The 21,901-nt window shown below is 51.0% G+C and overlaps 1 protein-coding gene across 1 annotated transcript; it reads right to left on the bottom strand.

Annotated features, from left to right (window-relative positions):
* Nucleotides 1-1,266: 1,266 nt before the first annotated feature.
* TAF8 (TATA-box binding protein associated factor 8) lies at nt 1,267-19,778 on the bottom strand. The gene is made up of 9 exons (XM_040983366.1): nt 19,718-19,778; nt 18,783-18,939; nt 15,909-16,007; nt 15,190-15,252; nt 14,096-14,220; nt 9,717-9,864; nt 7,738-7,880; nt 2,678-2,817; nt 1,267-2,404 (listed from the first exon to the last, which is right to left on the bottom strand). Exons 1-9 carry the CDS (start codon nt 19,760-19,762, stop codon nt 2,392-2,394), a joined length of 933 nt encoding a protein of 310 aa, XP_040839300.1. The 5' UTR covers nt 19,763-19,778; the 3' UTR covers nt 1,267-2,391.
* Between the last annotated feature and the right edge of the window lie 2,123 nt (nt 19,779-21,901).

Below are 21,901 nucleotides of genomic sequence, written 5' to 3'. Positions count from 1 at the left end.
ACAGAATTTTACAATGCTAGAACCTTTGAAAACAAATCAAGAACAAAAGTTTACAGTTCCGTTTATTTACACAAACCATAAATTTTCCATCTGGCTGTTTATTTCCTATCCAGCAAAGTATCTCCTAAGGTTATTAAAAAAAATAGAAACTTATAAGTACACACTGAGCATTATGCAATTCTTGTATTACAAGAGCAGTAGAGTCAATGGCTTAAGCTATCTGTTTCCCAGCATTTCCCACCCAGGACAGAACTACATGGTGTGGCCTCTGAACCCTCTAGGGCGGCTGCAGCAACCCCCTTCTGCTTTTCACCTAATCACATGACACAACAGGCATCCAACAGGCACATGATGATGAATGGGCACCTGCAGGGGGTGACCCGGGCGACACATTTTGAAGACTGTGAGGGCAGTTAGCTAGGCCAGCATCTACTAGGCCCATGTCTGAAGCAAGTGGCCAGCTCCAAGGATCTGCCCAGGCCCGGCCTGACTGCTTTCAACCAGACGTTCCTAAAAGCTCCTGTTGGGTCCAGATGCAGCTGTCTCCCTGGTGTTACCTCTTCCAGTTCCTGACAAGTCATTCTTCCTTCCAGGCAGCCTGGCAGAATGCCCTAGAAAGACGGTGAGGCCGGAAGGACTTGGTGCCCATGGTCACGCCACCATATTTTTTGAGTTTTCAGTTGCTGAGAAAATGGGAACAAAAGGCTACTGTGGAACCCAAGTGGAGGAGTGAGCAGAGTTCAAAGAAGACCTTAAAATTCTGACCCAGAGAACAACTTGTTTTTCCTATGTGAATGTCCAATGTCACTGGAGTTTTTCTTCCTTGGTTTGGCTTTAAAAATTGTGTCCTTTTGAGATTAGACCAAAGGTATTAGCATGCTCAGCACTCTGTTTAAAAAACCTGCTTCCTGGGGACAGGCCTCAATATGCTTGGGATGCCCACATCCCTCAGCGGAGGGCCTGATCCCAGTCCTGGCAGCTCCATGCTTCCAGTCCAGCTTCCTGCTCATGGACTTGGGAAGATAGCAGATGATGGCCCAAGCACTTGGGGTCCTGGTCCACCCCACCCCACACTGTAGGAGACCAGGATGGTGTTCTTGGCTCCTGGCTTCTGTCTGGCCTTCCCCCTGACTGTTGTGGGCATTTGGGGAGTGAACCAGCAGATGGAACATCTGTCTCTCCCTGTTACACCGAGAGATCTTCCATCTGCTGGCTCCTCTCCAAATGCTCAGCAATAGCGAGGCTGAGCCAGGCCAAAGCCAGGAACCAGGAACTCCATTCTTATTTCCTACATGGGTGCAGAGACCCAAGCACTTCAGCCATCTTGTGCTGTCACCCCAGGTACCTCAGCAGGAACTGGACTGGGAGTAGTTGAGACATGAACCAGTGTCCAGCTAGGATACTAGTGATGCAGGCAGTAGTTGGCTCAATATTTTTTCTTAAAACATTTTTCTGGCTTGCAGAATACAGTAAAGTAATGAAATCTTCTCTCCGCAGGTGATGATGAGGTTGAGCAGATTCAGACCTGTTTCCTGAGGAACACTGGGGCTGGGCCTGCAGGCTCCTCTCCGCTGACTTTCGCTGGCAGGTAGCAACAGGGCCTTCCAGCAGACCAGCTGTCCAAGCCTGGTCCTACCCTACCCTATTCTTATTGTCTGACTCTGTGGATCTCCCGTGAATCACAGACACTACTCCAGGTTTCTGTCAGGAAAAGTTCTCTTCCCAGGAGAGAGCATGCAGTCGTTCCCAAGCCCAGGGTCTGGGGTGATGCCTGGTGATGACTGTCACACAGAGCCACGTTGCTGTCGCCTCAGCCACCCTGCTCTGTGTCAGTGGGACACTCCTGACTCCTGCCAGCCCCAGATCAAGGCTGGGCTGTGTGGGCCACCCACTTCCAGAGTGATGAAAGGGTGCAGGGTCACTCTCCATCGTCTTGCCAGGGTCCCGGGGACCCAGATGAGGTGAGCAGTCCACGTGTCCGGGATGATGAGCCAGCATCTCCCAAGAGTGAATCCGTAAATGAGGTCTAGGCATCCCGGCATGGATACCGGGGCAAAGCTCTGCTGGTGCAGTGAGGCAGCAGTAGGTCCCCTTTTTTCAGATGCCTTCCCTGGGCTTGCAAGGGATCCGGATCCTATGACAGCAAATGAAGTCTCTGGCCTAGGCTGCGTCGAGGGCTGCGGCAGTACAGGGAGGTTGACTTGGAAGCCTCCTAGGTGCAAACCTCCCGCAAGGACAGGTAATGGGAATAAAAGCGGTGATGTTAGACCCACACCCCATGACAGTCTGGCTTAGCCAGGGGGCGTGTCCTCCTCTTCAGCCCTTCAGTGAGTTTAACTCCCCAGGAAGGTGGTATCCCGGTCCCTGTACAAGCCAGGCTTCCTCCTCAGCTCACGACAGGGACCTAGAAAGAAGAACAACCATGGAGCCTGTCCGCTCTCCTCCTAGGCTGGGACCAGGGTGGGCCATGGCCCCTCAACCACCTAGGAATGCAAGGCACATGCTTGGGTTGGGGAAGGCGGGGTTCCTAGGAGGGAGCGTGGTGGGGGAAGATGACTTCTTCTCAACACAGTGGCTCTCCTGGGGTTCAAACCCCTGGGTGAGCTCTCTTTTCTGAGAGTAGAAAGATCTCCTCGGGTGGCCGCACGGGACCCCGGGGCACCTGGCTCCGACTCACTTCTTCCTGCGGATCTTGGGCTTCTTGACGGGGCGCAGGTAGGGGTTGTCGATGATGGTCTCCTCCCCGTTTCGGCTTCCTGACAAGGAGGGGGGCTGCTGCAGGACAGAGGTGTTCTCCTTCTCGGCTCCGGCATCCTCCTTGGAGCAAAATCCCAAACAAAGGAAAACACCAGCGACATGAGGAGAAGGGCTGTGCCCGCCACGGGAAGCGCATGCCTGTCACCACAGAGCAAGCAAACCTGGGGGCCACCTTCATCCAGGGTTTCTGTCTCTGCCCCAGGCAGGGGCTGGCTACGAGCATAAGGCGAGACCAACAGCTTCATTGCAGTGGAACACACAACACACAGCCATGGGCCTTCGGAGACGGCAGAGATATGAGTAAGAAAGAACGGAGAGCTGGGGGAGGGGAGGAGGGAGGGATGCTTCAGGAAGGAGCCCAACTAGGCGGGGAGAGAAAAGAGCAAGATGACCTTGGTTGGCAGAAGCAGTCACCTGCAATGCCACCTCCTAGCCCAGAAGGACAGAAACCACCACAGTCCTCCCCCGACATCTCCCAGGCTCTGGTGTTCACAGTGTGGCGGTGGCCGGGTTATCTCAACAGCAGCTAGAAACTTCTTGAGCCCTGAAACATTCTAGTTATCAACACATCACATCATCTGCATGCGTTATCTGCAACCTGTGAGCTGCATGTCTTGGTCTGCTTTTTTTTTTTTTAAGAAAAGGAGATTTTGGAGAAAAGTATTATAAATTCATGTATATTCACTATGATTCTGATTAAACTTTTTAAAATCACAAACCTGTGCAGACAGAACAAAAGGTAATATGTGGAAATTTTACAAATGGCTTGGGTGTGTGGGGCAGTGGGAGATCGAGTCTCCTTTCCTCATTTATACAATGTTTTTTAGCACGGGCAGAGGCTGCAGGGCGCTGGCAAGGTGGGGTGCAAGTCACACCTAGAACCCGATCCAGTTCAGAAGTGGCTGGGCTGCGCCCCCTGGTGACAACCCTGAGTTTGCATCAGAGGAAGAAGCCTTGAAGCACAGTCCAGGAAGCTCCCCGTGACCTCAACAACCAGAGGCAACTGCTAAAGGAGACAGCATGGCGAGGACCCCAAATTGGTCTGCCCCACCTTCTACCGTCCCTCAACTCTGTCTTCTCCAGCACCTTATCAGCGAGTGCCCCAAGGCCAGTGTAGCCCATGCCGGATCAGGCACAAACATGAACTCCATGCTCCAGGCCTGCCTTAGGTATTTGGCTCCAGAACTTCCTGAAATCCTTAAAGAACTCATCCCCTCCCCCCAGGAAGTTCACATTAAACGGGTCTCAAGTGCTTTCTGAACTCATCAGGGCTGCTGAGAAGGGACGTTGTGGGTGGGACTCCAGGCTCCCCCTTCCCCAAATAGAGTTTGTGGGAATGGCACTTGCTTATCCCCTGCAGGTACACACAGCAACAAAGTCAGGCCACAGCAACCCAGAAATCTGTCAGGAGCTCCTCAAGCCCCCCAGCCAGGCCCCTCACCAGGCTCGCTCCCATGCCACTGCCCTGCCAAGGACTCCTGCAGAGCCCTTTCAGGCCCTTGGCTCGCCCAATGGCTCCGCTCAGGGAGCAAACCAACACACCTGAACCTCCCCGAGGCAAAGGCAGCCCTAACCAGGAGCCCTCTCCGTAACAAGCAATGGCAACTCTGAATATATATATATATATATGTATATATCTGAGGGCCAGTCCAGTGGCTCAAGTGGCCAATCCTCCACGGCCAGTTTGTGTCCTAGCTGCATCCACATCTGACCTAGTTCCTTGCCTGTGACTTGGGAAAAGTGGAGGAAGGCCCTAGGCCTTGGGATCATGCACCTGCGTGGGAGACCTGCAGGAGGCTCCTGGCCTCAGACAGCTCCATTCCAGCCATTGCACCTACCAGGGGAGTGAACCATGGATGAAAGATCTTTCTCTATCTCTCCTCTCTGTAAATCTGCCTTCCCAATGAGAAAAATAAATTAAAAATACATAGTGTACCCTAATTTAAAATGGACAGTTCCAACAAAGAAAAAAAGACCCCAAATCCAAAATGGACAGTTCCGTTAAGTTCAGATACATGGAGAAACTGAAACTAGGTTAAACACGTACTGCCTAGCAACAGTCCCTGAGATACCATCGATTTCATGTGCTGCAGCAGCGTCTGTAACCGCAGGGCACAAAGTTGAGCGGTCACACCCAGACCCTGGAACACCATGGAGCTATAACAGACAGACGATCTTTATACACACATGTCAAGACAATGCCAAGATGTAGTGACGGGGAGAAGCAAGGTTTGTTAGTGATTAGCTGTTTGCATCTGCAGCAACGGTAAGAAAATCGCCTCCAGAAGGACCCAGGGAGGCAGGGGAGATGGCTGCTCCATGGGAGGAAAAGTATATTGACAAGAGACCACAGACTTGAGGAGGCAGAGTGGTCACCCCGTGTCTCTCTACATATTCTGAATTTTGAAATGCAATTCCTGGTCCAGCAGAACATTACCAAGTGAGGGGCCAGGAGGCAGCACTGGCCACACACCGGCTCACTGGCACTCAGCTCCCCGTTCTCGTTGGGATATTTGCTTCTATTCCACTCCATTTGTACTTCCCAGATGTTAGGGCTCAAAGCCATGCACCCGGAAGGTGGCTCAGCACGGATGTGAAGCAGGACCAGTGTGGCTCGAGGATCAGGTCTTTCGGTGCTATGCTGGCCGTGACCATGGCTCGGCCTCTGCATACCGAGGAGTACTGAGTCTGGTCAGCTACCCTTGTGAGCTCACATCCGCCACTAGCTGGAATCCTAGGTTACATGCGTGCAGGCCCTTTAACTATACTGCACCTACAAAGGAACAGTGGTGCTGACTGAGGAGAGGCCTCCTCTTTATGAGCTGAACCGGACCTGTCACTGTAACAGCCCAAATGAACCAAGTCCCAAACATTACAGTAAAAAGTTTCTCCTCTGCTTCAGGTCAAGCCACTGGCCCCAATTCCAGAAGGAGTAATTCTATAGTACAGATTTTCAGCAAATATCCTCTGAAGCAGCTGGCAGCCATGAGGTGTGCTGCATCCTGGAGAACAGGAAGCACACTGGGTGTGCTTTATGGCCACTAAGGCTGCGAGGCCAGCTCTCATCTCCAAGCACTCCTGACAATGCTCACCGAGGGCAAGCTCCTGCAGGCACAGAGGAAGCAGCGTGGCAGGCTCCGCAGCCTTAGGGGCAGCAGCGCATCCTGCAGATCAGTGTTGCTCTTGACACTTTCCCTGCAGCTGCAAGAGTTAGTCCTGGTGCCCAGCGTCCACACCCAGCACGGAATGCCCACGTCCCCTCCCCCAGCTTGGCCCTAATCCTATCTGGGTCTGAAGTGTCCGTGGAAAGACCGGGCCTGTCCTCACTCTTAGGCACTGAGTAGCACCATCCCCGGCCACGTCTCCCCAAGCACTAGACTCCCTCGTACCAGCCTCCCTGTGTACCACTTCCTCAAACTGTTGCACAGGTATTTGTCTTAATAGAGGAAAACCAAACCCACAGCAGACCTCTCTCAAGTCCTGACTTTCCGACAGTCACCACCCCTCTCCCCTCATCAGCATGCTGCTTCCAACAGCTGTGTTCACAGAAGTGGTCCTACAGAACCTGGGATGCCAGTGAGCTCGCTACTGCACCATCCCTGTGTGGCTCGGGGACCCCTGCGGTGTGGCCAGGGACACTGGGGAGCCGCTCTGCAGATTCACTGCATTGTAATCCAGATCGGCTGCTGTGGCTACACTTACCTCCAACCTCCAGCCCCTCAACCTGCTGGGAGCTCCGCGCAGACCTCCGCTCTTGTCCTCACTGGAACAACTCTCACCAAGTTCACAAATGGCAGTCACACCAACAAGTCAAAGGGTCTGATTCTCAGGCCTTGTCCTGTGGGAACCCACTACAGCTCTCCACACTCCTCCTGGCCTCTCCTGGCTACCCACATCCTCCTCAGCACCTCAGCTCTGAGCTGCACATCTGTCATGCTCACTCTCTTCTGGGAGAGCTCATCTAGCCCCATGGTCTTCAATACTACCCACAAACCAGCTTGTCAAAGTCCAGCATGAGCATCCAACTCCACATGGTGTGGCCAAAAAGCATCTCACAGCTAATTCTTTATCTACACCACAAGTCCTGACTTTCCCATACACATGTTCCCCCCAACAGTCCTCCTGATCCGGGCTAATAGCAACTCCATCTTCCTTGCTGATTCACAAAACCTCCTGCCATTATCTTTGGCACTCATTCACTTTCTCCCTCCGTTCCTTACACACATCTCTACTCTATCAGCTGGTTCTACTCTGAAAAGAATCAGGGCAGATAATCCACACAGCTGCATCTCGTCACCTGTTCTCCCATCACCTCAGCTAGCCTGTTTTCCCTGCCTCTGCCCAGCCCTCCCGTGGCATGCTGACTGGCCCCACTGTGAGCACAGTTGCATCTGATCCTGACCCCCCTCTGCCTGACAGCTCCCCCGGTGCCCACATCACTGAGCAAACGCCCAAGTGCTTAACACAGCTTTCGAGCTCCTGTGAGTCTCTCTCTCCTATGAGCTGACTTCACCCACTTTTTCTCTCCCCCTTGTTCACCCCACTCTGGCCACCTGGGCATCATCGCTGTTCCCTCAACCCGACAACAACCTTCCACCTCACACCCTGGCACCTGCTGTTCCCGGTGACTGTAGCGTTCTACCCCCAGAGCTAGACAAGCCTTGCTCCCTTCAGGGCTTGACTCAAATGTCACCTCCTCAGACCCTTTAGTACCATACCTCCCTCCTCTCCAGCTCCACTCCCCATCCCCTATCTGACTGTCGTTGGCTCCATCTGTGTTGCTTCCTCCTGAGTCCCCAAGCAGGAGCTATGCCTGTCCTTGGCAGGTGCCCATTCAGGACCTGTCTCCCCAGAGCACCAGGCGCACACACCATGTGGGGCGAGCTAGGGAAGGCCACATCCAGCTCCCAGCATGACAGGTAGAGAGCGAGACAGGCTTCACCAGGGGGTGCGCTGAGGCAGGCAGAGGGCGAGACCCACCGTGCTGATGTGCAGAGCAAGGTTCTCCGTGTCCGTCTGCTCATCCTGCTCCGAGGAGTCTGTCTCTTCCATCTGCTGCATCTCCAGCTCTGACGGAAGCAAGGCTGTCAGGTAGGGGATGGTGAACGGCCTGGCGGCAATCACTAGGGAAGTGCAAGACAGGCACGGTTTCATTAGCAGCAGTTCCCTGCAGCTGGTTTAGAGCCTTACGGCATACTGGTGAGCAGCACCAGGGCAACACCACCCACTGCTCCGGGCACCGACACGGTGTGCCTGCCCACGTCCTCGCTCGCACCCTGTTCGGCACATTCATCACCCCTATTTTACAGAGGAGAAATCTGGGGCTCGGAAGAGTTAAGCAACTTCCTCAAACACAGAGAAAACAGCAAAGTGGGGAGTTTGAACTCAAACAGTATGACTTCACAGCTCACTTGCAACAAATGCAAATGAAATCAGATAGAATTGGGATTTGCATCTGATTAGCTGAGATCCTAACAAGGCAGTCTGGTGATCTTGCAAGTGGGATCAGGTGATCCCTCTGAGCATCATCCAGGGAGGGAGGTTGATCCTTTCAGTACAAAGGACCCAGGTTGAAAGACGCAACTTGAGGACTCTGCCTGGAATACCTCCACTGAGCCCTAAGACATGCCTAGAAAATTAGTTTCCAGTTTTTCCAACAACAATAGCATGAGAAGAAATCAACTAAAAACAATTAGGATGTGGATACTTAGCCTAGTGGTTAAGAGACCCATGCCCCAAGGCCATCATGGTGGTACAATATGCTAATCCTCTATAGTGCCAGCATCTCATATGGAGACTGGCTCAACTACTGGCTGTTCACTTTCGATCCAGTACCCTGCTTACGACCTGGGAAGGCAGCGGAGGATGGCCTAAGTCCTTGGGCACCTGCACCCACATGGGAGACCTGGAAGCAGCTCTCAGTTCCAGGCTTCAGACCGGCCCAGCTCTTGCCATTTGGCCATAGAGAAGTGAACCAGCACATGGAGGACCTCTGTATCTCTCCTTCTCTTGCTGCAACTCCGACTTCCAAGTAAAATAAACAAATCTTAAAACAACAATAACAACAAAAAAAAGACATCCGTGGTCCACAGTGGAGTATTTGGGTTTAATTCCTGGCTCTAGTCTCTGATTCCAGCTTCCTGGGAAGGCCCACCTGAGGGGCAGCTGTGATGGCTCAAGCCATTAGGTTCCTGTCACCTGTGGGGAAGCCTGGATTATGTTTCCAGCTCTTGGCTCTGACCCCAGCCCAAGCACAGTTGCTGAGGGCACTTGGAGAGTGGACCAGTGCATGGCAGCACTCTGTGCCTCTCAACCAGAAATATAAAATGACAATAATTAAAAGGAAGCCCCTAGGTGTTCTGGGATACAATGTGACTGTAGGAGAGAGTCAAAAACTATTTTACCCACACCATGTCCTATAGTCAGACAGGGTCAGGTTCAAATGCTGCCTGCCAGCCTGTGACCTTGAATGAGCGCCTTCCAATCTCTGTGACCTGTAGCTTCCTTGGATGAGGGTGATGTCACCGTTTCTAATTCATGGGCTCACGAGACCACTAAATGAGATGACGTGTTGGAAGCAATGAGCACAGTGTCTGGGGCTATTCACTGTCGGCAGTCATTTCCCCAGAGTGAACACGCAACAGGCGTCCCACGTAAGCTGCACGAACATGCCACCTGCACCACTATTCCCCATCTATTGTTGCACGAATGGCGGGCTGTGGAGGCGGAGTGACTCAGTCAACATATAGTTCAACGAGATGGGACCTGGGAAAGGCTGTGGTGATGTCCCTGGCCCCTAGCACAGGGCTCCTTCTGCTAGCTGACCTGCCCACCTCTCCTGGGTCAGCCTGACTTTCCTCGAGGTCACCTTGATCCAGGGCCCCTCAGTGGCCCAGCCCAAGAGAAGCCATCACTGCTTTGAGTCATTAGAGAAGGAGAAGGGAGGGAGTGGCTCTCACATGGGAATGTGCTGACGTCATCTTTGAACAGGCTCTGGGTCTCGCCTGTCTTGGCCATGAACCGGGTGAGTGCCCGCTCCACGTCACGCCTCTGGGTTGCCGCCTTCTCCCGTAGGACTTGGTAGTCTGACACAGGCTCCCGGTACGTCTACAAAGAGAACAGTAGACACCAGGTCACGCTGAGGTTACCGCTCCGCTCAGTGCAGGTCCCCGCCTTGCTGTGCCATGTCCTGGCGTTCTCCAATGATGCAGTGCTGGTAGTGAGAGCAGAGACCGCCAAGACATGAGGGAAGGGCAGAAACGGACTATGTACTTACGATACTACCTCCTTCTGAAATGAAGACAAATACAAACGTGCACTATAGAGACTGACCCGGGGCCTCCACTCAGCGCCCTGATGGGTGGGAGTCCTCCCAGGGAAGCCCAACAGGGACCACTGGTTTCCATCAGTGTAATGGGACATCTCTCACTAGGTGGATTTTTTTTTTTATTTATATATTTTATTGGAAAGTCAGATTTATAGAGAGAAGAAAACAGAGCAAAGATTTTCCATCCTCTGATTCATTCCTCAAGTAGCCACAACAAATGAAGCTGAGTCGATCCAAAGCCAGGAGCTTCCTCCGTGCCCCCATGCTGGTACAGGGTCTCAAGGCTTTGGGCCATCCTCCACTGTTTTCCCAGGTCACAAGCAAGGAGCTGGATGGGAATTGGAGCAGCCAAGATACGAACTGGCGCTCACTGGGATCTTGTCAATGCAAGGTGAAGTCTTTAGCCACTAGGCTATTGTGCCGGGCCCTAGATTTTTTCTTTCTTTTTTGTTTTGAAAGGCAGAGTGACAGAAGGAGAAGAGACTCAGCAAGATATCTTCCACCTGCTGGTTCACTCTTCAAATGCCCACAAAAACTGGGGTTGGGTGAAGCCAAAGCCAGAAGCACGAAACTCCAAGCAGGTCTCCTACATGGGTGGAACAGGTGGACCACCATCTGCTGCCTTGTGAAGGGCATGAGCCGGAAGCTGGACTGCAAGTGGAGTGGCCAGGACTTGAAACAGGCACTCCAACATGGGATATGTCTGAAGCTTTGGCTTAACTTGTTGCATTGCAAAGCCTACCAAACTGGATTTGTGGATTGTACTAGCCTATTTTCTTAAATCAGCTCTCACACAAAGGGTATGTAGTATCAGAAGATTTTCCTTAGAGACTGACGGTATTATTGTTAAGTGCAAATGAACAAGAGGTTGCCATCCCTGATCCTAACTTTGAAGGTGGTGAACTTCTTAATGAAGTACACATGGTTACAATTCATGCATGAGGTGGGCATCTCGTTAAGGCACCGCTATTCCCCCAGCAGAGTGCCTGGATTTGACTCAGCTCTGCCTTGATTCCAGCTGTCAGCCACTGCAGAGGCGGAGAGGCAGCAAGCAACTGGGCTGTTGCCACCCACATGGAAAAGACCTGCATTGAGTTTCTGCCTTCTTGGCTTTAGCCTGGCCCAGCCTGTTTGGAAGACTGAGTCTGTAGGGCCCGGCGCAATGGTGCAGTGGTTAAAGTCCTCGCCTTGCACACCCGGGATCCCATATGGGCGCCAGTTCTAATCCCGGCAGCCCCACTTCCCATCCAGCTTCCTGCCTGTGGCCTGGGAAAGGCAGTCCAGGACGGCCCAAAGCTTTGGGACCCTGCACCCGCATGGGAGACCCGGAAGAGGCTCCTGGCTTCGGATTGGCTCAGCTCCAGCCGTTGCGGCCACCTGGGGAGTGAATTATCGGATGGAAGATCTTCCTCTCTGTATATCCGCCTTTCCAATAAAAATAAAATAAATCTTTAAAAAAAAAAAATTAAGGCTTTCTCTTTAAAAAAAAAAGACAATCTGTAGACAGAAGCTCTGTTTCTCAAAAAATAAATAAATAAAAAAAACATTTAAAGTCTATTAAAGTTTATTCATGAGAGGTTAGCCAAACATTTAGATTATAATGTTGTAATGACAAAGATAACATTCTAACAAGGACCAAGAAAGTAAATACCTTTCATGATATGAGGACGGGGTTTAAAAGAAGCGCTTGGAAAATCTCCCATCAGTTACTGTCTCTTCTGCTATCTATACAGATCTCTTATTTAAACACAGAAATGGTATTTTCTGGCATGTCTAAAATCCTCCTCAGATGATGATGAGCAGATATTAAACATACTTTTTTAAATTACAAAAATGAAAAATCTTGTAATTATGTTTTAGATAACTGTTTGACTTCCCCTAAGTAAAAAACTGAATAGAAAAATGGAAACAAAACTCTAATCAGTAAATGAGAAAGAAAAAAACCCTGTTTTCCAATTCTTTGATGACAACCATTGCTGATGCGTATCTTTGTGATGCAACCCTTTTAACAATGAGAGTCAGGGCCCGGTGCGGTGGCCTAGTGGCTAAAGTCCTCGCCTTGAATACTACAGTATCCCCTGTGGGTGACAGTTTTAATCCCGGTGGTCCCATTTCCCACCCAGTTCCCTGCTTGTGGCCTGGGAAGGCAGTGGAGGACGGCCCAAGGCCTTGGGATCCTGCACCCGCGTGGGAGACCTGGAGGAAGTTCCTGGCTCCTGGCTTCGGATTGGCACAGCACTGGCCACTGTGGTCACTTGGGGACAGAAGATCTTCCTCTTTCTCTCTCCTCCTCTCTGTATATCTGACTTTGCAATAAAAATAAATCTTTTTTTTTTAAGATTTATTTTTATTATTTTTTCATTGGAAAGGCAGATATACAGAGAGGAGAGACAGAGAGGAAGATCTTCCGTCCAATGATTCACTCCCCAAGTGAGCGCAACGGGCCGACACTATGCCGATCCGAAGCCAGGAGCCCCCTCCGGGTCTCCCACGCGAGTGCAGGATCCCAAAGCCTTGGGCCGTCCTCAACTGCTTTCCCAGGCCACAGGCAGGGAGCTGGAAGGGAAGTGGGGCTGCCGGGATCAGAACCGGCGCCCATATGGGATCCCGGGCGTGCAAGGCAAGGACCTCTAACCACTTGCGCCACCGCGCCGGGCCCAAAAAATAAATCTTTAAAAAAAAAAAAAACAATGAGAGTCACTGAAGTTGCCAACCTGGTGGACCTTGGAATGAGACCACCCACTCCTAGTTCACCAGACACAAAGCCAAGACTTCCACAACTCAAAGGCTCTCACTAAAGAGGCTGCTGAAATGTGAAGAATGGTGACATTTACTTAGTATAGGTTTACAATATAACAATATATACAATATATACAATATATTGTATATATAATATACAATATATACAATATATTGTTACAATATAACAATATATAAGTAAGCAAACATACACTGAAGTATTTACTTTGTATTCTTACTGAGAGGGATATGCTATAAAACATGAACCAGAGAAGCACCGGGGCTGAACGGGCTCTCACAACTGAAGGCCTAGGTTTGCTGAAGTCCCAACCTCAGTCCCTCAGAATGTGGTCACTGCAACATTGCGTTAGTTAATATGAGGTGACACTGGCTTGAGGCCGGCGAGGGGATCCCTAAATCCTGGCTGTGTGGACACAGAGCTCCCAGGGAAGCTCCGTGAGAGGACAGTCCTGGAGCGAGGCACCCACACACTGCAGCACCAGCACACCAGCAGCTGATGGGTGAGGCAGGTTCCCCTGCAGGCTTCAGAGCGGCTGTTGTATGCCAGCCCTGTGAGCTTGCACTTCCAGCCTGCACGACTGAGAAGCACCACATTTTTGCTGCTCAGAGTTACCTAGTGTATGGCTCTGACCTCGGTAGGCCCAGGATACCCCAGGGACACTGCTGATCCCAAGCTAGGCCGTGTTGTATTACACAGGCAGCCAATCACCAGCTCCTCCCCCTGTCCTGTATCCTGGGCTATGCAGCCCACAGTCCTTGCTCTGACAGCCCACACCACACAGCACCTCCAGGTAAGGTGAACCTGCAAGGCTGGAAAATCTGTCCTCAAGGACAACTCAACATCTCTTCATTCACACCCGGAGCTCAGTTAGGGTAAATTCTGTTGCCTGCGTGTTACTAAGCTCTTCTAAAGGAGATAACTACTTGGAAAAACCAGAAATGCACACACAGAAGTTACCCATCTCTGCACCAAGAATTAGCATGGACATCTGAGCAATCTCTCCCACTCTCGTACCTAGGGCGGGGGTTGGTGGGACAGGCAATAGTGAGGCTGGCTTCAATCTGACCATGCTTTTGCTGGCAAATTTGCAAATAATTGTCATTTGTCAATCTGCCTCTCAGGGGGAAGAAGACATCCTGAGCCCTAAACATTTCTCTGATCCACAGCTTGTAAGACTGGCCCAGTGGTCAGCAGGAACAGATCTGGTGATTTCCATCTGTCACGACCCCCAGCACGGCTTCATCACTCACCGGAGTTTTGATGTAGGTGTGGGGGTCGGGGAACTCTGGAAAGTGGCTGGGGATGTGCGGTGGGTGAGGCCGGTTCTGTCCTGCCGTGAGGGCCTTGGGGGTCACGGGCTGATTGGTCACGGGAGCTGCAACAGAGTCACAACAGGTTATCCTTGCACTCAGGGTCCTGCTTTCCACAAATTACAACTCAGTCCAAACCCATGCCATCTTTACAATAACAGACACATCATCACTCTATCACAGCAAGCCTTTGGGGGCTTCAGAACTTGAGAAGGTTGCCCCTGTAAGGCCCAGCACTGCCGCCAACCTCGGTTCACAGTCCCATCTGCCATCACCTGCAAGCGTCCTAGGAGGGGAATGTGGGTGGCTGTGACCACGGCAGCTACCTGAAAGAGCAGGCTGAGGAACTAAGGAAGTTGATGGCTACTTTTCTTTTTAGTGATCCCAGAATACAAAGATACTGTGAACTTGGGGAAGCAGGAGGGAACTGAAAAATGTTAACTTTGACAGGGGAGTTCTGAAAAAGAAGCCAATGAGAAAAAACTAATTTAATAAAATGTAATAAATTCTCCCCTGGTCCTATATGTCCCAGTTACTCCTTATTCAGCCTGTGGCACTGGTTTTATCCAAGGCAGAGGTCATCAAACTTTTTATATGGAAGATGGGATAGTAAACATCTTAGGTTTCACAGTCCATACATACTCTGTCACAACTATACTCTGCTACTATAGCACAAAAGCAACTAGCCATAGGGAGCAAATATGTTTTTGCTACAATAAAATTTTAATCATAAAAACAAGCAGTGGGCCATAGGCCACTGTTTACCAATCTTTGCTCTAAGGGAAAATAAGAACTTTTCAAGCATTGTCAAATATCACTGTTTGCTCTTCTGGGGGCAAAGCACAAGAATGACAGTACTGTTCCACTAGAGGGGCTACCTTCCGGCCCTGAACACCCAGATGGTATCGTGCCAGCCCAGAGAGTGGCTACACCAAGAAGAGCAGCCACCAATCCAATCCCTGCCCTACTCAACTGATACATTCCCCAATTTGGAATGGACAATTTGCTGAGCGCCTTGGTTCAATGTCACTTACGGGCGGTGATGACCATCCTCTGAGACCGTTTTGCATAAGCAGGAAGAGTGTCCACATTGAAACCTAACACACAGGAAAACAAAGGATCACTGCCAGACTGTGGATAATGAGTATGGAATGAGGGGTAATAATATGAGCAAATGGCTTAAACCCCCAACTTAGCCACATTGCTACCACTCAAGATTTCCCAACAGCGAGTTAGCAGTGTTCTTACATGGATTCAAAACCCTCTCCTGGGCCCGGCGCGGTGGCGCAAGTGGTTAAGTCCTCACCTTGCACGCCCGGGATCCCATATGGGCGCCGGTTCTAATCCCGGCAGCCCCGCTTCCCTTCCAGCTCCCTGCCTGTGGCCTGGGAAAGCAGTGGAGGACGGCCCAAAGCTTTGGGACCCTGCACCCATGTGGGAGACCCGGAAGAGGCTCCTGGCTTCGGATCGGCATAGCATCGACCCGTTGCGCTCACTTGGGGAGTGAATCATCGGACGGAAGATCTTCCTCTCTGTATCTCCTCTCTGTATATCCGCCTTTCCAATAAAAAAATAATAAAAATAAATCTTTAAAAAAAAAAAAAAAAAAAAAAAAACCCTCTCCTGACAAGTCTCACAATCAGGAGAACACAAAGCAATCGAGAACACTTGGCTGACACAGTTCGTCCCAAGGGACTCCACACACGCTTGGAACCCAACTCAGCTGCACCCACGGAACCCGAGTGGTACTCACCCATCTCAACCAGTGTGACCACAATATCTGACAGGGTGGGCTGCGTCCTGGCGGTGTGCTCACAGTAAGACTTGGCACTCCTCCCGATTTCTGAAATGTCTAGGAGGGGATCAAAGGCACAGTCTCACTCCCAGGACACAGAAGTACCCAACCTGAGGGCTGGCCACTCTGCTTCTATGGATATATCTGAACGACCCAGAAGTGCGGATTCAGGCAGACACCTGTCCACCGGTGTTCACAGGAACAGTATTCACCACAGCCAGAGACCTACTGCCCATTGGTAGTTGAATGGGGAAACAAAGGTGGCACAGACAATGGGAGACACATCCTGACAGGGTACAGCATGGATGAACTTGGAAAACATTATGCTAAGCAAGACAAGCCAGATACAAAAGAGCCAACATTTAGAGATCCTACTTACACAAGACACAAGCTACTGTTGATGGGCTTTGAGGTCTTTCTGGGACGATTTAAGGTCTGGAAATGGATAGTACTGATGGTTGCATAGCAGCACAAATATACTAACTACCATGGAACTGCACTTTCAAAAGTGGCTTAAGTGATGAAATCTGCAACACATGTTTTACCACGTCCCTAAACATCTTATTTCATGGTGGGCAATTTTTGTTTCTTTTGCTTAAAGCTGAACCTCTACTCAACAGTCACTCTGAAGCCCCGGGGGGCCCGGGTCAGGGTGTCTAAGATGGAATCAAGGCAGCGGAGCCAAGTGAACGCGCTGTGGGGATGGGGAGGAAGGATGGGAAGTGCCATGAACCTTTGGACACAGCACTGAATTCAACACACAGGAAAAGATCTTCTCTAGGAGTGTGTTCTCCATTTCATCAGACGATCAAAGGGATCCCAAAAGGAGCCCTTGCTCCAAGGACCTGGTGGCTTATAAAAGAAATGTTTGACAGCAAAGATCTACCTGAAGACTACTCCCCACTCCCCTGCTACCCTCCAGCCTCCAGACACAACCTTCAAACTCTCCAATCCAAGACCTTCTCAAGAAGTGAACTTTTTCCTTTAGGAATCATTAGTCTCTTCCTTTAAGGCCAAAGCTCTTTAAGTGTGGCCTGGGAACCCTCGGTAGTCCCCAGAAACCCCTCTCAGACTCTGAGTCTGCAGGTCACAGTCACATTCTCCATACAAAGGAAATCATTCTTTGGCTTTCCATTGTCATTCTCTCATGGAGTTGTCCAGAGGCTGCATGACTTCTGACAACAACACTGCTCTGATGAAAAGTAGAATATGTGATTGTACATTCTTATGTTTTAAAATTGAATTTTGCTTTACTTCTTTCTTTTTAGATTTATTTATTTAGTTGAAAGGCATCACTGCAAAGACAGGAGACAGAGAGCTCAATCTTCCATTTGCTGGTTCACTCCTCAAACGGCTGCAGAGGCCAGAGCTGGGCCAGTCTGAAGCCAGGAGCCAAGGAGCTTCTTCCAGGTCTACCACACAGGTGCAAGATTGGGGCATCCTCTGAGGCTTTCCCTAACCATAAGCTAGGGAGCTAGATAGGAAATTGAGTAGCTGGGACTTAAACCCTGTAACCAAATGGAATGCTGATGCTGCAGGTGGAGGCTTAACCTGTTGTGCCATGGCGCTGACCCCCAAAATTTATTTTCAAACGTGGTAAATATATACATGTGTTTTATATATATGTATATGTGTGTATGTGCTATATACAGATGTATACATATATAGTTTGCACATATGCAATAGTTCCTTGGGGTTTTCAATGTGAGTCTGGAAAGAGTTTTGAGACTAAAAAGTTAGAGATCATTGCTTTAGGAAAATATTTGGTACCCAAAAGTTCAAGCGTCAGGCATTTGCCAAAGTAGCTAAGGTGTCCGCACTCTATATTGGGGTGCCTGGGTTCAAGTTTCGGCTCTACTTGTAATGCCAGCTTTCTGCTAATATGCACCAAGTCCTCAGGCCCATGCCACTCATGTGAACACCCTGGGTTGTTTCTGGGCTCTGATTGGGCCCAGCTGTGGCTGTTGCAGGCATTTGGGGAGTGAACTAGCAGATGGGAGATCTCTGTGTTTCTCTCCTCTCTGCCTTTCAAATATATTTAAAGAGAATTTTTTTTTTTAAAGTTTCAAACATGAGCTGCAGAGAGTCCCACTGTCTGAGATCACAGCCTCCCTAAGTTGGCACACTTGGTGTCTGATTAAGACCTAAACACAAACACAAGGCCTTCTCTCCTTAGGGGCAATCATTTCTCCAGGGGTGCCCAACAGAGAGCCAGTTCTTTGGGCTGCCTTGCAGTTCGAGTTTCCCATTACTTTTCACAGGTGTGGGTCCTTGTGAAACACATGAGGAACCTCCCACCCACTCCTTATCCAATCCCACCCTTTGGGCAGTATTGAACAGATAATTGTGTTACACAAGGAGAGAAGCCCATGGGAGCCCACAAAGGGCACCTAAGCCTCAAAGTTGTTTTTCCCATTCTAGAAAATTTATCCTCGCTCCAGGTGTCACACAAAATAACATTTAATTACTCATGTGACAGCAACTGCTCCACGGGGACGAGTCCCAACCCCTCCCCTCAACCAAGGTGTAAGTCCTCCAAGAGGAAAAGCAGTAATAAGGGCACCGACAAGTCCCCAGCACTGGGCGTTTTATGTGCTCACAACGCTATGAGCGTCCAATGACTGTCCTGTTTCACACACAAGGACATGGCCTTAGTCACTAACTCAAGCTATTAAGTGGCAGCATGAGGACATCAACCCATGTCCAAGGGGGGAAGGGTGTAAAGCTGGAGGTCACTCCACCAGGTTCTCATCTCTCTGATGCCAGGGCCACGTGGTGCTGGTGGTGGTGAGGGGGGGGGACCCAGGCCTGCCCCAAAAGCCCCACACTCACAGCTCTGCAGCATCTCCGTCAGTGTCTCCACGGAGGCTTTCTCCGCGCTCTCAAACCCGGCCTCTGTCAGTAAGGAGCTCACGACCACCTGTAGGGTCCTCCTCCGGGCCAGGTGGTAGTTATCAGCAGGGTTCGTGGACTGCTTACTCCCCGACCTCTGTGAACAGGCAGCCCAGGGAGACAAGTGTCATTGAAGGGGCAAGGAGGAGGAGCAGTGTTTGTCATCCAAGGAGCAAGGTGTGTGGGCAGAGGGGGCGGGACAGCGTGGCGCTCACACAAGGCCCAGGGCAGGTACACGTCCCGTGCGAAAACACCTCCGCTCCAGGCTTTGTCATAACTGCACCAGATGACTCCTAATAGACTCGGTTCCTATAACACAACGTGGCTGGGCTCTAGTCGTGGCTGTCCCCCCACCAGCTTTCTATCATTGGTCAGATGGTATCCATCATAGCATAAGGCACACTTAGTGATACGATTGTATTAAATCTATCTCCTAGAAAACACAAAATAGGGCTTTCTATTCCTGTTCCTCCCATTTCCAATGAAAACTGTAACAACACACGAAGCCCAGGAGACAGAGGACGCCAAGGCGACAGCTTGCACAAGTAGGGGAGCTAAATATTTTGAAACCAGAATCCCTCCCTAACTTGGCCTGGCCAATAAAGAGGTGAAAACGGCCTCTTCGGGCCAATCACGAAGTGTTCCGGGGTCCCAACCCGCCCCCAACAGGGAACGACCCAATCAGGACACGGGTCCACCGACTCGGGAGGCCGCCGCCAAGTCCCTTGGAGAGGAGCGCAGACACGCTGAAATGCCCCTCCTCCACTCGGAGCCCCTATAGGGCGGGGTATCTGGGCATAAGCCTGCTGCCCAGGCCAGGAGGACGATGCAGAATACCCGAAGTCCTTGGGCGCCTCCCCGGCGCCTGCCCTTACCGTTCCGGAGGTACCAGCTCCGGCGGGGGCCGCTGTGTCGGCCATCTTGCTCTGGCGTAACGTGCGTGAGCGCGGGGCACGATGGGACTTGTAGTCGAGCTGGGGGGAGGCGCTGGACGCGCGCACGCCCCTCCGGCTCTATCCGACGCTGGGCTCTGCCGTGGCGCGGGGACGAGGGGGATGCGTGGAGGGCTGTCCCGACTCACGTGACCCTTTCTGAGGGAAGCATTCGGGTGGGGGTCTCCGTCTCTGTGAGCTTGGGCGGTAAAAGTGTGGTCGTGGTTACAGTGAGTTGCAAGAAGCGTAGTTGACTATGAAACCCTTTCTAACGAGGAAGGAGCCAGAGGTCGTGTATACTCGCAGGCGTCTTGTAAACACCTCTGATGGTAGGCCACACCTGGCTGGGCCCAGCACGGTCCCGAGTGATCCCGCTGTGGGAGAGGGGCTTGGGAATGTGTGAGGTAACGCTGGGAAGCTCCTCTGGGCACCCTCCTGACTCGCCCGGGCCCCGGGGGCGTGTCCGGCTGCCCTTTGGCGTGGCGTCCACGTGGCCGCCATCCGTTTTGTCCCCTCTGCCTTGGGTCCGGGGGGATTGCTGAGGCGAGGGGACCAGGTCGGCCTGGCAGGACACGGACGCTGAGTTTGGAACCAGGCGTGCATGCACCGACTGCGGGACCTTAACCGCTCTGTGCCTCAGTTTACTTCTCTATGAAACTGAGGTGCCACCCGGAAGAGGCTCCGGACTCCTAGCTTCGGATCAGCGCAGCTCTGGCCATTGTGGTCGCTTGGGGAGTGAATCAGCGGACGGAAAATCTTCCCCTCTGTCTCTCCTCGTGTATATCTGCCTTTCCAATTAAAAAAAAAAATCTTAAAAAAAGGAACCAACGTCATCAGAACAACGACCACGAACCACGATTTGTCATCAGAATCAGAAGAACAATAGACTTCCCTCAGAACATGGGAGAACAGCCTTTTCCAGTCCTTGCCTAGTTCCAGCTCTGGGCCTCCACCCGGTACAATGACCAACAAGGTTGCCCCAGAATCTCCTCCCCCTCAACACACCCACACACACACACACATTAACACACACACACAAATAGGAATAGATAAGCAGAGAACAATAAAGAAAGATAGGACATCAAAGACTCACACATACCCTGTTAGATAGAGCATAAAGAACAAGTACCCATCACCAAAGTTTGAGAGATTTCTCTGTAACTCCCCCCAAACCAGTTATGCACCTTAATTGTTAAAATGTCATTGGGGGTGGTTCCCCTGCTGGACAGCTACTCCCACTGGAGAGCATGGACTGGGATGCAGACCAAACTAAGCAGAGCTACAACACCTGTGCACCTCATGTGGCCTAGATCAGGGAAAAGCCAGGAGAGGTGGATTGTTCCTATACTGTCTCAACCCAGATGTTTTGAAGAATTGAACTTGCATTATTTTTAACATATTGTTTACTCAATACTATGTCAATTAATTCCATAACGTTGTATATTGATGCTGATGTTTTGTTGGGGCTTTTAACTGACCGGAACTTTACTCTGTTAGCTCTACTTTCAGACCAGAGAAGGTCTCCCCAAAAGGCCACTGAACTTATCTGGACAATAAGATACTGGACTTTATGCTAGGTATATGCTTGCAATGAAGGAATCTCAACTGAACTTGAACTGTGGTTATGCAGCAAGGTGGAGGAATCCACTATGGGGGGAGGTGTGGGGGGAATCCCCAGTGCCTATAAAACTGTATCACATAATACAATGTTAATAACAATAAAAAAATGATCCATTTAAAAAGAATAAAATAAAATAAATACTAAAAAAAAAAAAGAGAAGAAGAAACTGAGGTGCCTGTTACAGACTAGGGGAAAGGGAGACGGGGCGGAGGTGTGGGTCTGGCCCGGTGCTCACTCGAAGCGCAGTTAAAACTTCAAATCGTCGCGCCCTGGGCGGTGGGTGTCCTGAGGAGCCCCCACGGCCGAGCCCGCGCACGTGGAGCCTGCTGGCAGGGCGCACCTGAGCAGCCGACGCCGCCCCTTTACCTGGGGCGCCCGGGGTGGGCGGGATCGGGACCCAGCCTGGGCCCGGCTGTGCACCAGCCCCCTTTGTCTCCCCCGCCCCTTCTTCCCCACTTCCTGCCCAGCTTCAAACTCGGGATCCGCAGACTTTGTAAACACGCCGC

Source organism: Ochotona curzoniae, unplaced genomic scaffold (genome assembly GCF_017591425.1).
Source record: "Ochotona curzoniae isolate NIBS_2020 unplaced genomic scaffold, NIBS_Ocur_1.0 contig_3819, whole genome shotgun sequence".
Lineage (NCBI taxonomy): Eukaryota > Metazoa > Chordata > Mammalia > Lagomorpha > Ochotonidae > Ochotona > Ochotona curzoniae.
Note: the sequence above shows the minus strand (reverse complement) of the source record. Positions and strands in the feature narration are given on the sequence as shown.